The following is an 18,170-nucleotide window of genomic DNA, read 5'->3' on the forward strand; positions in this document are numbered from 1 at the left end:
TTCCAGATCTTTGTTTATGCCGTATCCGGAAGCGGACAGAGCTTGGAATCTCCGGTAGAGATTCTTGTCAGGGTCACGGATCAGAATGATAATCGCCCGTACTTCATCCAGCCTGTCTTTGAGGGTGAAGTAGCTGAAGGCTCTAAGCCAGGTAAGTTATATCATGACTCCGGAAAGTCTGACTAAACGGCCTTACCTTGTTCGACCAACCACCACCCCTACCCACTTCCCGATTTCTGACGTGACGTTGGCTATAAAAGGCCACAGCAGCCCCGTTTACTAAATAACAACAAAACCTCGAACTATGAATAACACTTTATATACCCAATGAAAGCACCCGAAAATTGGAGGGGTAAATGAAGGTTCCCAAACCATTCAATTCCAACATCAGCTCCACCACCTGCCTTCAGCCGCACTACACCGGCTCGAGGGCACCTAGCCGAATGTTGCCCAAACAATGTCCCACTGAGACTCAACCCAACAAGGACCCATGTTACACCAATCAATTGCACCACCAGGGGTAACCTGTTCCTGCACTGGGTTCCTCCCCTTGCACTTTTGTGCAAACCCCCAGCTTCAAATACCCCCCCCTCTTTTCCGCCTCTGCTGCGACGAAAGTCACTTGCATCCTCTTCTCCTCGTGGGTTGACCGAAATTGCAACAGGGCGGGTGGGCGGGAAACGATTCTGGTTACCCTCCAGGTAAGAATAACCAATCCACCTAATGACTAGGGACCTGACCTATATACTGCCCCCAAACACCACTCCTTAACCAATCAAAGTGCCCCAAATCTCAACTGACCCTACAGCCCCACCCTACACCTTTCCCGCACAAAAATAAACCCCACAGATTAACCCCTTAAGGCCAGAGTCACACTTGCGTATGACTCGGCGAGTCTCGCATCAGCATCACCCGGGGCGGCCACACACTCTATGGACAGGAGTTTCTCAGCTGCATGTATCTCTATGCAGCTGACCTGACACTCCCGCATCGGGGCCTTGGGGTACTCGTTAGCGGGCCGGCTCTGTTCTGCTTGGAGGATGTCACGGTGACAGGGCCCGGTTCCGTGACCCCGGCAGTGTTGTTTTAATAAATGGCGTTGGGGAGTATTTACAGGGGATTTGTCGTGACGCCACCTGTGGTATGCGGCAAGATAGGTGCCCCCGCTGTTATTCAGTTCCCTGGGGGTAGGTGGTGATGCAGCTGAGTTGGTATAGCTCTCTACAGGTAGAGCTGGGCCCCAGGGCTGTTGGAAGTAGTAGTCTTTACAAATGATGGATAAGTAATGGTGGCGTGTAAAGACGGAGTGCACGGCTGGAGGCGCAGGCAAATAACTGGGCAACACAGGGATGCTGTCTCAAGGTTTTTACTCCCTGTTGAGAGTTCCAGGTTATCACGAATAGTCACATGCTACCCTCGGAGTGCTGAGTCCTGCTGTGATGGGCCCCAGCCGATCCCAGGATAGTTCGAAGGCAGAACCCGGTGCACCCTTCTGTGTTCCTTTCCTGGTCGTCTTCCTGCGCTGGCCTCTCGCCTGCACACACAGTGCCATGAGCTGGTGTCCGCAGACACTGTCGGGTGGCTTGAAGCTCTGTCACTTGGCCCTATGTGGTCACCTTCCAGCAGATTCGTGTGCAGATGTGGCTTCGGTACTTAACGTATCCTTAGCCTCCATTTTGCTAGCTGAGCCTTGTAGTTCTCCACTAGTTGAGGGGACTGTTCCCTGTGCGGCCAAGTCCCTCCACTCCGGTATGCCGTTTGTGAAATGAGACCATGGGTGTCTGGCGCACTTCCTAGGACCCCTTCTCTCCTGATCCAGCTCCAGACCACAGGTCCGTTCTCCTTCACTCCTACTTGGCCTGATGGAGTGTCGCTAAATTAAGTGTTTCTGTGTTTGTGTGCATCCCAACTCCTTACCCCGCAATGGTATACCACACCTCTGACTGACGTGCAGTACCTCTGTGGCGACTGGAGCCGCAGGGGCGCCACAGACCCGCTCCGGTCCGAGAGTATGTAGCTGTGTCGGGTGGTGCCGATGCGAGACTCGCCGAGTCATGCGCAAGTGTGACTCTGGCCCTAACTGAGACTAAAGGCCGCTTTACATGCTGCGATCTCGCTAGTGAGATCACTAGCGTGCGTACCCGCGTCCATCATTTGTGCGTCACGGGCAAATTGCTGCCCGTGGCGCAGAAAATCGCGCGTACCGGTCACACTCCTTACCTTCCTAGCGACGTCGCTGTGACTGGCGAACTGCCTCCTTTCTAAGGGGGCAGTTCGTTCTGCGTCACAGCGACGTCACTAAGCGGCCGCCCAATAGAAGCGGAGGGGCGGAGATGAGCGGGACGTAACATCCCGCCCACCTTCTTCCTTCCTCATTGCCGGCGGCCGCAGGTAAGGTGGTGTTCCTTGTTCCTGCGGTGTCACACAAAGCGATGTGTGCTGCCGCAGAACGACGAACAACATCGTACCTGAAGCAACAACGATAATTGGGAATAGGGGGGCATGTCACCGATTAGCGATTTTGAACGTTTTTGCGACGATTCAAAATCGCTCATAGGTGTCACACGCAACGACATCACTAACACGGCCGTATGTGCGTTACAAATTCCGTGACCCCAACGACATCGCTTTAGCGATGTCGTAGCGTGTAAAGCGGCCTTAGGGCCTAGCATCCCTCCTCAGTCATGCTGCCCTCCCTTGAGCCCCTTCAGGGGCAGCAGCCCGGGCTGTTCCTATGTCTTAGTAGAGAAAAAGCCACCATACATACAGTGTTAGACCATAGTCAGTGGAAATCCATAGATATTGGTGGGATGATCCAACAGTTTAGTGTAGGGATCTGCCTAGGGCAGATCAAAGTGCGCCTGTGCAGGACCTCAGTGCCGGCGCGTGTGTATGACGTAGGACGCGTCATGCCGGCTTCAGAAGAAGGAGAACAAAGTTGTCCGAAAGAGGAGGTGCCGGTCCCGGAGAAGGTCGCCACCCATTTAACCAGTCTGCACCGGAGTGACCTCCTGAGTATTATAAAGTAAGCTGTATATAAGAGCCCACTGGTGGTGGCCGCAGCTTATAGGCCCCAAATCTGGTGACAGGTTCCCTTTAACTCCTTTAAGGGGTGGACCACTTTGGACAATTTCTTCTTGCCCATACGCATATGATTAATTTTGGAGCCAGCCGTGAATCTCATGTGTATGGGGGAAAGAAAGGATGAGCATGTTGAAATTCAACATGCCCGATGATTTGTCCTTATTAGATATAAGCAGCCATAATAGGTGCTTACTATGCGAATAATACATATGTACGAGTGGGTCACTAGTAATAGAGAGTATGGAGAAAGCATGAACATGAGCTCTTGGTAATAAGTACATAACTAAGCGTCTCCCAGCTAGGACGCCCCCATGTATTAGCTGTTGTCTCGAGGAAAACCTGACATCAAATCGAGTAACCCTACTTTTATATCCCTTTGTTATTTAAAGGTACATCTGTGATGACGGTGGAAGCATTAGACTTAGACGATACGGTTACCGTGAACAATGGGATTGTCGCCTACAGCATCATCAGTCAGGACCCGCCACTTCCCTCTTCTAATATGTTTGCCATCGATCCCGTGTCCGGTGTGATCAGTGTTTTGCAAACCGGTCTCGATCGCGAGGTATGATCCGTTCTATATGTTTTATTACTAACGGCTCACATTTTGGTTTAGATTTCACAGATTTAGAGCGCCCACTAGTGTTCCAAATGCCACACTACATTTACCAAAACCAGTGTGATAAAAATGCAGCCAAGAATAAGATTTTAGTTCTCATTTTACAATTCCTTTATCATATTAATTCAATGATTTGCTTAGACTTCACACTTTATACACTAGGACTAGTCATGGGCAGACCCGGACTGTAAAAGTCCAGATACGTGCGGTTTCAAAGGTACCCGGTTATCTGCGAGTCCGCCGATCACTAACTAGGACCTGTTACCGGTATCCGTCCGCAAGATCATTATGCACCAATTTTTAGGAAATTGAGAAAATCCATGGTAGAAAATCTGTGTATTCTTGCAGTTCTCTTTATTGTCGTCATTAGGGGGCAGTGTGACAGCGGGTATTACTGGTAAAGACATTCAAGGACAATGAGAGATTGTAATGCAGGGTTAAGGACCCTCCATACAGATTAGATTGTCAGACAAGATCGAGGATTCTGGCGGGTTTGGCCGACAATAGTCTACTAAGGATGGGAGCCTTAAAGGGGTAGTCTGCTAATAGAAATGGACTTATGTGTATGGGTGGCCTCCCGACTATTGATATCAGGAGAGGTATGGATCCATCAAGTCCGATTTTGGACTGGCGATTCTTTTTGTCATGACTATAACTTGGCTCTAACGGGGTTAAGTCAGTTTGGTCGTGCCTCGTTCTATGACTCTTTTCGCTTTATTATTGTCTGTATAGCTCCGGAGCGCCGCCAATAATACCTCTGCTCTGCGGCGTCCTGGTCCCTGTAAGTTGACTCTGATCTGTCCCGCTACCCAGCCTACCTCTCCCTGACCTCCGCTCCCCTAGTCCTGTTCTCCCATCCTGTTTACTTGACCCCGGTCCCGTTCTATGTCTCTGCCTCCTACGTCTCCTCTGTAATTATTTGATCTCCTGGCCTCCGACCTCGGCTATGTTCCCTGACTACGGCTCTGCTCCCCTTCAGCTCCTGACGTGATCTCCTGGCTTCCGACCCCTTGCTTCCACCTGACTATGGCTTGCTCGCTCCCTTGGTTTGACATGACATCCCAGTGTTCACTTTAGGCTTGTTTGACCTCTGTACTTATCTGATCTCTTGGCCTCCGACCTCGGCTACGTTCCCTGACTACGGCACCGCTCCCATTCGGCTCCTAATGTGATTTCCTGGCTTCCAACCCCCTTGCTTCTACCTGACTACGGCTTGCTCACTCCTTTGGTTTGACGTGACATCCCGATGTTGACTTAAGGCTTGTTTGACTTTCTGATGTGGTGCTAGTGACCTCTTGTGGGCTTTTGTGGTACTGCATCTGATCTTCTCTAGTCCCTGTGCCCCCTAGTGGAAGCTTGACACTTTTGTTCTCGGTGGTATAAGCCTCCGCCAGAAAATTCTTGCAGAGACTTTTGCAAAAATAACACAGAAATGCTCAGCAGAGCGAGCGCTCGCCTGTATGGGTGAGTCGGGGGAGACTGTGGCCAGTCGAATTATGGTTCCCTGTGCAACCAGCTGTTGTATATGGAGCCCTGGTAGACAGAGACAAAAAAAGGCCCCTGTGCAAGAACAACATATGGGCCCTTTGCAGCTCAAGAGCTCATAAAAGTACAAAATTGCAGGTAGAAATGAGCCCCCATACCTCTTGGGCAATGGTTGCACCAATGATATGTCCGCCCCTAGAATGGAGACCCCCTGTGCGCTGATAAAAAACACAATTCTTCTTGTGTGCCTATCTTTAGTTGATAGTATATATATCTTTATAACATTTTGTCCATTTCCAGAAATATCCACAATACAACTTAGTCATCGCAGCAACAGACCAAGAAGGCATGGGCTTCGAAACGATGGGTAAAGCTGTGATCACCATCACGGACACCAATGACAACAATCCGATTTTTGACCCCATGACAGTAAGTAGAGAAACCCCCCTTTATTACAATGAAAAGCCATATTTTTCCACGGTAGGGGTTTAATTTTTCTTAAATTTCCAGTACAGGGCGGAAGTTCCCGAAAATCGCGTTGGATTTGAAGTTACTCGGCTGACGGTCACAGACGAGGACACTCCCAATACTGACGCGTGGCGTGCGGTGTACAAAATCACCAAAGGCAATGAGGGCAATGTTTTTGGAATAAGCACCACTGAAGACAACATGGGCCTGATAACAACCGTAAAGGTAAAGTCTTAAAAATTGGCAATGTCCAATTCAGCACAGAGGATTTCAGGAGAGCCTATGTAACGTTCTCTTGACCCTTTTTCTTTGTAGGGGTTAGACTTTGAGACGAAGAGGGAGTATATTCTGTCTGTGACAGCTACAAACAAGGCAAATTATTCGGTGACGACTCTTCCGACCTCCACAGCGACGGTGACTGTGATTGTTACAGATGTCAATGAGGCCCCCGTGTTTGATCCAGTAGAAAAAAAGGTTTCAGTCTCAGAGGATTTGCCAAGCGGCCAGGAGGTGGCATCCTATACAGCCGTAGATCCGGACAAGGTTCAGAATCAAAAGATCACGTACGTTGGTTATATATTGTTTCCTAGACAGACCATTTTATCATTAGTACTTTAAAAGGGGGTTCTGCTGGAACCCCCAGCGATCAGCTGTAATCTCTAGGGAATCTGACAGTAAGTGCAGCACCACCATAGGGGAAGTATGACCTTACACACAAGGAAACCCATTGTCACGCCCAGCTGACAATCCAGTGGCAGCGAGTGTTAGAAAATCCCAGAGACTGGCAGCATATGTTGTTATTTATCAGTTCCCTGTTTCTGCAGCAGCGGACTCTATCACCCTGGGAAAAAAGACAGTTTTCCCTCTTAGTTTTCAGCCTCTGACTTCCTTTATAAACCTCACCCTGGGGTAGTTTGGGTGCGGTTTATAGTTGTTCCTGGCTGTGGTCTCCTCTTTTTGTTCCAGAGACTTCTGTGGCAGATGCTCCTAAGATAAGTGTTTGACTTTTGCTATCTACATGGGCTCAGGTGGTAGCATTTGTGTTTCCCCTTTATTGTTTCCTTTTGCCTCCCTTTGTGTTAGTGGTGTTGACAAGAGCTCATACCCGCCATCCTTACTTAGGGCCCAGATCATGGTTTGCCTAGGGTGAGGTATTCCTGCTGGGCGACAGGTGCGGAACCTGTAGAGGGCTGGTGAAAGTGAGCTGCAGGTTGATGTCAGGAGTCACCACTTCCCCCTTTCCCTAGCAATAGGGCATTCCTTTCCCCTTCTCTTTGTATTGTACTATACGGCTGGTATAGCTTCTATCCTCGGCCGTGACACTCATAGACTGTAAGACCCCCTTAGTTCAGATTTCTATCGGCAACATCTGCCGAACAAGTTCGGCGTTTGTAAGCACTGCATGTATAGAGCGGGCTTAGGAGCCAAGGTGAAGGCTGTGTTACACAGTTGGCACTCAAGCCTACAATAACTGCTGAAAGCAGAGTTGGCTCCAATTGCAGCAGTTTAAAGCCTGCTTTACACGGTTTTACACGGTACGATCTATCGTGCAATTTCACGATCGATCATACCCGCCCCCGTCGTTTGTGCGTCACGGGCAATTAGTTGCCCGTGGCGCACAAAGTCGTTAACCCCCGTCACACGCACTTACCTGCTGTGCGACGTCGCTGTGGGTGGCGAACATCCTCTTCCTGAAGGGGGAGGGACGTTCGGCATCACAGCGACGTCACACAGCGGCCGGCCAATAGAAGTGGAGGGGTGGAGATGAGCGGGACGTAAACATCCCGCCCACCTCCTTCCTTCCGCATAGCCGGCGGGTGCCGCGGGACGGATGTAAGCTGCTGTTCATCGTTCCCGGGGTGTCACACGGAGCGGCGTGTGCTACCCCGGGAACGATGAGCAACCGGCGCCATTTTAATTAAACGAGATTATGAAACCGAGCGATGAGTACACGACTCATGATTTGTGAGCGATACTGCGTCGCTCGGAGGTGTCACACAGCCCGACGTCGCAAGCGATGCCGGATGTGCGTCACGAAAACCGTGACCCCGACGATGCATCGCATGATAGCTCGTCTCGTGTAAAGCACCCTTAAGCTCTTAAATGCAGCTGTCAATTGTGACTGCGGTGTTTAAGAGGTTGTAGATAGATGAAGGTGTATCCCAAAGCCCATCGTCTCCCCACAATGTGATTGCGGAGTACCAATGGCATTGTGATGACAGCCAAGGACCTACTGATGGCCATGTGTGTACACCAACCTGTGACTGGGCTTCATTGTAGCTTTACAATACCTGCAAATATAACATTAATGTAGTGTATTATAATAGCATTGTTTTTGACCTCGGTTTTTGTCCCTTGCAGGTATTATATTGGTAATGACCCCGCTAGATGGTTGTCGGTGAACCCAGAGAATGGCATTATCACCGGAAATGGCCAGTTGGATCGAGAGTCCATGTTTGTCAAGAACAACACATACAAAGCCATCATCTTAGCTGTGGACAATGGTAAGTATCAGTTTATACCAGAAGCTCGATGTGGAGCTGTATGCTGCAAAATATATAAACTGCCCTTCTATACAAAATAGGAGAGATCCCACCAATGTTGATGGAAATGATCAACAATCCCATGTCCGTAGCACATAACACACTTTACTACCATTAATTGTAGTGATGTGATCTTATCTTGTGCTACTATGTAGTCTGAGCCTCATGAACCAAGGCCGAATTCAGACATCAATGTATCACGGTTCAAGAATGGATGAAGATGGGCTTCTCCTAACCCTAACTCGGCAGCCTCAAGATTGTCGAGGTTGCGTTGATAGATTCACAGCCATTCCATACTGTGACCATGATACATGGACGTCATCATGGAACATTCTGCAATAAGATATGTTAGTTCTCAGATTATGGAACCAATGGCCTAACTTGAAGCTCATGGGCCCCAATGCCAAAGCTCCAACAGAGCCCCTAATTATCGTAAGTCTTTTATAGACTTTTTGGGCCCCCTAAGCTTCAGGGCCCCATTGCAACTGCAACCCCTACACCTATTGTAGTTATGCCCCTGAATGGAACCATTCTTGTTGTGAAACTGAAGCAACATAACCGTGTGACAATCTACATCCGACGTACTGTTGTACCTGACGTTACTCTCATCTACACAGGTTCTCCAGTGACAACCGGAACAGGGACCCTCCAGCTTAATCTCCTTGATGTAAATGATAATGGTCCCTTTTTGGAAGACGACAAGATTACATGGTGTACGAAGAACACCGACCCTCTGCTCATCAACATCATCGATAGAGATGAAAAACCATACACTGACCCCTATATGGCAGAAATTAATCGCGAGGCCCGGGAAAACTGGACGACCGCGGTGGTGAATAACCGTAAGTAGATAACAAAATGGGATTTTTCTAGTTAATGCTCTTACAGAGGATAACCCCTAATAAGTTTTCTGTAACGTAAACTTTATTGATTTTCAAAAAGTATAACAAGACATAACAGAGTATCTATGTGTCATGGGGGTGGTACTGACAGACCAGGGGTTCCTGAGATGGCCAAAAGACAGGGGCCCCTACGCTCACCCTCACCCCGGGGGTACCCTTGAAGGTAGGGAGGCCCGGGTCCCCGACCTGGCCCTGTCTCTTGTCCGGCCCTTATCCTTCTCCCATCAACCCTAGGAGCGGGCCAGAACCTTAACAACAAAACCCAACACAAAAGACATAGACACAGGAGAATGAAACCTCGTACACACTGCACTCACAAACAAAGGAGAGACAATATGTGAACTTGGGGAATAAAGAAAAGGGTAGGGAAAAACTCACGACAGGGGAATGTTCACACCACGCAACAAAACTGCTGTTCACCATTAACAGAGAACTACTAAGACCGGAATCGCTGAAGCTATCTTCGGCAGCCTCTTACTACACTCCCCAGCCTTAAATAGGAAGAGACCAACTGGAGATGGTAATTGGCAGCCTGGCTCACAGAAGAGTTGCACACTGCTCCAAAAATGATTAACTCCTGCACAGCTGGAAGCATTGAAACAACTCAGCCAACGCCCAGGCGAGCTGAGCACTTAACAGAGACCAGGCTGCATGACGGACTCTGCAATGTGAACAGAGTCCGACGTAGAAGTAGTTAGCCGTGTGTGTGGAACCGGACAGCAGATGACACTATGTCGAATTCTGTCTTGACTCTTTAACTTAAAGAGTACCATTCAAATATCATTAATAACCAAAATATCCATAACACCCCTAATAGGTTTTCAAAGGAAGTATCCAAAATAACAAAAAAACAGCTGTCCAAACTATGCACCCCATTTTCCCTACAGTTAATGCATATATCTGTTTGTGTGATCCTTTAAAAACATGGCTGAAATTCATAGACAAAGTAGGCCAGTTGACCATTGATCCATTGGCCATCGATTGATACGGAGTCCCTTTTGCTGAATGATTCTGGAAATACAAAGTTTTTTCCATTTTGTTTTTCAGAGTTTGAGATAAAACCGAAGAAGGAACTGGAAGAAGACATATACTTCATGACGGTCACCATGCTGGACGCCGATGGGATGAAAAACAACACGATGCTAACGATACAAGTGTGCCAATGTGAATACGGGACGTGTAACGAGGCAAAGGCGCTGGATGGAGGGCTCGGGATCCCTGTGATACTTGGCATACTCGGAGGCATCCTGGCACTTTTGAGTAAGTCACTCTGTTTATATAAAGTTTAAAAAAAATGGAAGAACATATAAAAAGTAAAAACAGTAAGAAAACAAAATCCTACATGGATACTAATATTTTCTTTGCTTCTTTATCTCTAGTCCTACTGTTACTTCTCTTACTGTTCGTGAGAAAGAAGAAAGTTGTGAAGGAGCCTTTATTACCTCCAGAAGATGAGAACCGTGATAATGTGTATCACTACGACGAAGAGGGCGGAGGAGAGGAGGACCAGGTACCGTACCACGAGGATCCTCCGTACCATGAGGATCTCCTCTCACAAATGTCCCCTTATTAATGGACGGCTTATAACGTTCTCCTTCCTTTAAAGGATTTCGATCTGGGTCAACTTCACCGTGGTCTCGATGCTCGTCCGGATATCATCCGTAATGATGTCGCGCCTACACTGATGCCGGCTCCTCAATACCGTCCACGTCCGGCCAATCCAGATGAAATAGGAAACTTCATTGATGAGGTAGGACAGGTTTTGGTTAAATGGGTTCTCCTTGATTTGTTTGGAAAGAGGTGGTTGTGGTTCCAGTAGAACCCTTTGTTATGAAAATTCAACTTTGAAGACTTGAGTAGGGACAAGTTCCCTTACAACCCTATTGGCTTGGTCAGAGTTTCAACTGAAGACTTGTTTTTGTATGGCGCCAACCCAATAGTCTTCGCCTGATGATCATAACATGTGCCGAGGGAATCTTTTGGCACAGAGGATCAGCTATGACCCTGAGGTTCCAGTAGAAGTCAATGTCCAAACCATCCTATTCATGGGCCACATATGGACCACAATGCTGGGACAGTTAGCTGGTCTCCTGACCCAAACCTAAAACCTCATAGGCATATGTCATAACGCCCTTCCCTCGTATCACACAATCAACAGAGCAAGAGATGGGTGAACAGTCCCAAGAACCTTTATTACACGCAAACCAAAAGGTCCATAAAAAAAAAAATCAACCACACAGAATAAAATAGTCCAAGAACATGAATATAGTCAAGTAACGGGATAAATGTGCCCGGAGATGAGAGTCATCATCCTCCAATAGTCTTTTCCAGGGTAATCAGTTTCTCCAAGTCTCTCTGGGGTGCTGAACGTAGCATCAGCTACCCACAAAGGATGAATCTTACTGCCTCCTTGTCCTCCTTAGGCCCAATCCTTATATCCGCCGGTAAGCAGATAGGTAGGATGGTTTTCAGGCCTCTCTCCCCCCCCAGGTCTAGGGACAGAGGCACTACAGGAGGTGATTTTCAGCACTTGGAGAGCAAAGGAGTAATGAATGGACAGTCAGGAAATGTCAGCAGGGGTTCATCAAGAACCATAGACACATTCAGGCTGCAGATGGAAATTATTGGACCTTCTGTAATATGATTAAGATTCTACACAGAATAATAAAGAGCAAAAAGTAAACACTCCTAGAATCAGTAAAAATACGGATATACACCAACCCAACATATATGAGGCTTATAAGTTTTGGGTCATTAGATCCACCATCAGTCTGGGCATCGTGGCTTGTATATGGATCATAAAATATGTCAGGGAATATACAGTATACTCAGGGAATGTCAGAGACTATGTTTTGAGGGAAAATTTTAACCCCACGCTTTACAGTTATTTACCAAAAAACCTGCCTCCATTAAAGTCAATGGAGCTGAAATCTACCGGTCAATAATAGGAGCTGTGATTGGTTGCTATAGGAACAAAGGACATTGTTAGTATAAAAAGCTTATGTGTGAGGTAATAAAATGTCTGTGGAGAGACGGATACACAGAGACAGGTACAAAGAGACAGAAAAACAGGGAAAGAGGCAGACGGGGGGGGGGGAAGAGGCAGACGGGGGGGGAAAGAGGCAGACGGGGGGGGGAAGAGGCAGACGGGGGGGGAAGAGGCAGACGGGGGGGGAAGAGGCAGACGGGGGGGGGAAGAGGCAGACGGGGGGGGGAGAGGCAGACGGGGGGGAGAGAGGCAGACAGGGGGTGGAGAGGCAGACGGGGGGTGGAAAGGCAGACGGGGGGTGGAGAGGCAGATGGGGGGGAAAGAGGCAGACGGGGGAAAGAGGCAGACGGGGGAAAGAGGCAGACGGGGGAAAGAGGCAGGCAGACAGACAGAGATAGGCAGGGGCAGACAGGGAAAGAGACACGGCGGAAAGAGGTAGAGAACCAGACAGAGATAGGCAGAGATAGACGGGGGAAAGAGGCAGGCAGACAGAAAGAGATAGGCATGGGCAGACAGGGAAAGAGACAGACGGGGGGAAAGAGGCAGGCAGACAGACAGAGATAGACAGGGGCAGACAGGGAAAGAGACAGATGGGGGGGGAAGAGACAGAGAACCAGACAGAGATAGGCAGGGGCAAACAGGGAAAGAGACAGACTGACAGGGACACAGATATAGACAGACTGACAGGGTAAGAGACAGAGACACACATATATATACTATACACGCTTTTTTCCAGCATAATGGGTCAAATGACAAGGATGATGAAAAATAAATCTAATAAAATGCATTTTTCTTCCTTAACCAGAATCTGAATGCGGCTGACAACGACCCCACCGCCCCTCCGTACGACTCCCTCCTGGTGTTCGATTATGAAGGCAGCGGATCAGAGGCCGCCTCTCTCAGCTCCTTGAACTCCTCCAATTCTGATACTGATCAGGATTACACTGCTCTGAACAACTGGGGTCCACGCTTTAGTAAACTTGCGGACATGTACGGGGGGGATGAGGACTAGAATGTGACTGCGGCTGACACCTGAGAATAACGGCTGAAATTGTGAAATTTTATCACTTCGCACTGGTTAAAAAAAGAGCCTGGACAGGAGTTTGCTCAGCTCTGCTGCCCTTTTATCTACAGCTGCGGTGTCGTCACAGGACAGTGGTTATACTATCACTACTACTACTACTACTACTACTACAGGATCTCTATAAGAGAAGCAGCTGTAAATCCTAACAAATTCTATTATTTTCTTTGTCCTTTGTGCCTTTAAAGCAGTGATCTGTTCTTCTTCACCTGTTGCTAAATGACAGCCCCCATTATGCCCCGACAGGTAGTCAGAGCATGCTGGGCCTTGTAGTTTTGCAACATCCCAAGGTTAGAGAAGCAATTGCTGTTTGCCAAACATATGCCAGTTGTCTATATTGTGCTTATACAAGGGTTTTTTTTGTTATTTTATACAATGTGATTTAGTCTCTTTATATAATTTATCCTTGGGATATGTTAATTATGTTAATGAAGATGCGATAAAGATTCTATCCAGAGAACTATATTTTTATGCCTACCCATAATAAATGTATCGGGAGGAGGGGATGTACTAAAATATTATTATTGAACATGACATCTGTATCTTTTCTACTCTTACTATTCCACACCTGCAACTATTCAACCCCTACTCTTGTAACCCTGAAATTATTAATTTTGCAACTATTCTACCCCCTACCCATCTACCCCTGAAACTATTCTACCCTTAACCTTTTACCTCTGCAACAATTCAACCCTTGACCTTTTACCTCTGCAACAATTCAACCCTTAACCTTATACCTCTGCAACTATTCTACCTTTAACCTTTTACCTCTGCAACAATTCCACCCTTAACCTTATACCTCTGCAACTATTCTACCTTTAACCTTATACCTCTGCAACAATTCAACCCTTACCCTTTTACCTCTGCAACAATTCAACCCTTGACCTTTTACCTCTGCAACAATTCAACCCTTACCCTTTTACCTCTGCAACAATTCAACCCTTAACCTTTTACCTCTGCAACAATTCAACCCTTAACCTTTTACCTCTGCAACAATTCAACCCTTAACCTTTTACCTCTGCAACAATTCAACCCTTAACCTTTTACCTCTGCAACAATTCAACCCTTAACCTTTTACCTCTGCAACTATTCTACCTTTAACCTTTTACCTCTGCAACTATTCAACCCTTAACCTTTTACCCCTGCAACTATTCTACCCTTAACCTTTTACCCCTGCAACTATTCTACCCTTAACCTTTTACCTCTGCAACTATTCTACCCTTAACCTTTTACCTCTGCAACTATTCAACCCTTAACCTTTTACCCCTGCAACTATTCTACCCTTAACCTTTTACCTCTGCAACTATTCTACCCTTAACCTTTTACCTCTGCAACTATTCTACCTTTAACCTTTTACCTCTGCAACTATTCTACCCTTAACCTTTTACCTCTGCAACTATTCAACCCTTAACCTTTTACCTCTGCAACTATTCAACCCTTAACCTTATACCTCTGCAACTATTCTACCCTTAACCTTTTACCTCTGCAACTATTCTACCCTTAACCTTTTACCTCTGCAACAATTCAACCCTTAACCTTATACCTCTGCAACTATTCTACCTTTAACCTTTTACCTCTGCAACTATTCTACCCTTAACCTTTTACCCCTGCAACTATTCTACCCTTAACCTTATACCTCTGCAACTATTCTACCTTTAACCTTTTACCTCTGCAACTATTCTACCCTTAACCTTTTACCCCTGCAACTATTCTACCCTTAACCTTATACCTCTGCAACAATTCAACCCTTAACCTTTTACCTCTGCAACAATTCAACCCTTAACCTTTTACCTCTGCAACAATTCAACCCTTAACCTTTTACCTCTGCAACAATTCAACCCTTAACCTTTTACCTCTGCAACTATTCTACCTTTAACCTTTTACCTCTGCAACTATTCTACCCTTAACCTTTTACCCCTGCAACTATTCTACCCTTAACTTTTTACCTCTGCAACTATTCAACCCTTAACCTTTTACTTCTGCAACTATTCTACCCTTAACCTTTTACCTCTGCAACTATTCTACCCTTAACCTTTTACCCCTGCAACTATTCTACCCTTAACTTTTTACCCCTGCAACTATTCTACCCTTAACCTTTAACCCCTGTAAGTATTCTACCTTTATCCTTTTACCTCTGCAACTATTAATTCTGTAACTATTGTACTCTTATTTGCAAAATGAAATCTTAAAGAGCCTCCTCAAGATCGGCGCTGTCCTTTAGTTATATTAGATAAATATGTGGAGTCTGACACAATCAGTGTCTTGGGAAACTAGGTGTCATTGGGGATTGCAACCTCTCGCTCCTACAATGTGGAAACCATACTGTAATGGTGACTATAGAGAGCATGGAACTGGGATCTAATTAAAAGCAGAATGGGCCAATGTAAAGAAACTATTACGTTACGTGGATATATAATATAATATTATATATATATATATATATATATATATATATATATATATATATAAAATATGACTGCGACCACGACACAGGTGGCATGGACACAGATTGCTCAGTGCCGCTGCCACACTGAGACATAAAGCTGGTGGATGGTCATGTTGTTACCTGTAGGGTACCATGACAGGTTGCAAAAAGTCAGAACCAGTTGGATTTTTTGCTACTTGCTTGGCGCGGTCGTAATGCAACCCCATTCAACTGCATTGTGCTACCATCATGTAGCAGTGGCACAGAGTGATCTTTAGCCTTTGTGATATCCAAAGTTGCCATGTAAAACCTGTAGCCTTAAAATCTATTACACCGGATGATGCCAGTTTCATACGTCCATGATTCATGGGCCACGATTTCCAGAATAGTTGCAGTTCTCTTAAGGCTAGTTTCACACTTGCGGTTTTTTCCTTCAGTCGCAATCTGCCGTTTTGGAAAACAACGGATTCTGCTGCTTCCCATAAACTTGTATGGACGACGGATTGCGACTGATGGACCTATGTTGCTTCCGTTGGTCGACGCTGCGTTGCTTCCGCCAGGCGGAAGGAATGCAGCATGTAACGTTTTTCGTGCGTTAAAATGACGCAGAGCGGCGGATTCCGTTGGCGTCCATTGTTTTTATAATGGACGCCTATGGTGGCGGATTCCATTAGAATCCGTCATTTGGCGGATTCCGTTAACGCAACCGTCTTTACACAAGTGCGCATGCCCAGATGTGTAAAGTCAAGAAAAAAAACTATAACGGATTGTGTTCCTTTGTACAATCCGTTGCATCCGTTGTGCCACTATATGCAACGCATCCGTTGCATCCGTCACACAACGCAATGCAACGGATGCCGTTCAACGCAAGTGTGAAACTAGCCTAACCCGAACTGAACAGCCTCATAGCCATTTTGGGGCCAGGAGTCCCACACCCAGTCTGCAAATCGTGGTCCATACAAGGACCGTGAAACACCGGCATAGGGATAGGCTTAAAGAGGATCTGGCTACAAGCTTTACCTTGGGCCTCTTCTTTACGTTTCGCCTCTGGCACAAAAAAACCCCTAGAAAATGTGCTTAGATATTACAAAAACTGCAGCTTTCCGGACGGAACCTCTATGTCTACATCAAAAATCCTAAGGAAAGCTTCAGATATTCATTGTTTATACTCGCTTATATATTTTTTGTACAAAAATAAAATTGTTTATATAAAATAAAATGTTTTACAGTGATCATTAAGTCTCTGCTTAATTCACTAAACACCAAAACCTTGTAAGAACAGCAGAAGCCAGAAGAAAATCTATAGTGTTTCCTTCCGCCATGTTTGAATGTAGTCATAAAGAGCACATATCATAAATATGTACTTTATGTACCCGGTGTAAATGCCGCTGTTCTGCTGAATCCGGGGATGTTTTTCCTTTGCTCCTGCGCCTCTCCGTTCCTGAGATAATGAGTTTTTCTTCCCTCTATATAAATGGAATCTTTTAGCCAACTGGGCATGGTCCTCAAGAGGGCGCCAACAGAGCAGAGTTAAGAACTACGCCCACTTGGCTAATAAGACTAGATTTACATGTAGGGAAGAGAGGCCCATATCTTAGGAACGGAGAGGCGCAGGAAAAAAAGAAACATCGCTAGATTCAGGAGCACAGCGGCATTTACACCAGGTAAAAAACACAACAACTTATTGATGGTGATCGGTCCTCTATAAAGGGATATAAAAGTTAGAAAAAAAAATATTATATACTGGAAAATTAAGCAGTTTGCAAAATTTCTTTTTTCATGCAGATCAGTCATGAAAAATATTGAAGATTGTCCAACAACATTAAAGTGCCCGGCTGCTTCTACTCCAGTGTAGCAGTTAAGGCCCCGTTACACGCAACGACGTATCTAACGATATATCGGCGGGGTTACGGATTCCCTGACGCACATCCGGCATCGTTAGCGACGTTGTTGCGTGTGACACCAAGTGGCCATTAATGATGGAAAATACTCACCAAATCGTCCATCGTTGGCACGTCGTTCATTTTCAAAAAAACGTTGATTGTTGAGGACGCAGGTTGTTCATTGTTCCCTCGCTACGTGTGACACCTCGGGAACGATGAACTACAGCTTACCTGCGGCCGCCGTCAATGAGGAAGGAAGGAGGTGGGCGGGATGTTACGGCCGCTCATCTTCGCCCCTCCTCTTCTATTGGGCGGCTGCTTAGTGACGCCCCTCTGACGCCGCACGAACCGCCCCCTTAGAAAGGAGGCGGTTCGCCGGCCACAGCGACGTTGCTAGGCAGGTAAGTCCGTGTGACGGCTCCTAACAATATTGCGCGCCATGGGCAGCGATTTGTCCGGGGGCGGATATGCTCGCTAGCGATATCGCTGCGTGTAAATCCCCCTTAAGAATGGTAAATGCATGCTCAGCCTATGCTACATACGATTCCACTCCATTCGTCTTGCAATTGTTGGCTGCAGCAGGCAAACCCTACCAATTTTTCAATCCTGTAGGAATTTTTGGAAAACCCCTTAAAGTTGAGAGTCACACTGCCAGTACACCTCTCCCACATAAACATTGCACACGTTTGTT

General features: G+C 46.6%; 1 protein-coding gene across 3 annotated transcripts in view; it reads left to right on the plus strand.

Moving 5' to 3' along the window:
• LOC142254742 (cadherin-1-like) overlaps nt 1-16,828 on the plus strand; it is a 77,538-nt gene extending 60,710 nt beyond the window's left edge. For all 3 annotated transcript variants that reach the window (XM_075325999.1, XM_075326002.1, XM_075326001.1), the window contains 11 exons: nt 7-151; nt 3,474-3,649; nt 5,489-5,617; nt 5,699-5,881; nt 5,972-6,219; nt 8,018-8,160; nt 8,817-9,041; nt 10,149-10,361; nt 10,481-10,611; nt 10,708-10,851; nt 12,896-16,828. In XM_075325999.1, coding sequence (XP_075182114.1) covers nt 7-151; nt 3,474-3,649; nt 5,489-5,617; nt 5,699-5,881; nt 5,972-6,219; nt 8,018-8,160; nt 8,817-9,041; nt 10,149-10,361; nt 10,481-10,611; nt 10,708-10,851; nt 12,896-13,102 — 1,944 coding nt within the window. In that variant the 3' untranslated portion in view covers nt 13,103-16,828. The remainder of the gene's footprint in view (nt 1-6; nt 152-3,473; nt 3,650-5,488; nt 5,618-5,698; nt 5,882-5,971; nt 6,220-8,017; nt 8,161-8,816; nt 9,042-10,148; nt 10,362-10,480; nt 10,612-10,707; nt 10,852-12,895) is intronic.
• The last annotated feature ends 1,342 nt before the right edge of the window (nt 16,829-18,170 follow it).

This window comes from Anomaloglossus baeobatrachus, chromosome 10, assembly GCF_048569485.1.
Source record: "Anomaloglossus baeobatrachus isolate aAnoBae1 chromosome 10, aAnoBae1.hap1, whole genome shotgun sequence".
NCBI lineage: Eukaryota > Metazoa > Chordata > Amphibia > Anura > Aromobatidae > Anomaloglossus > Anomaloglossus baeobatrachus.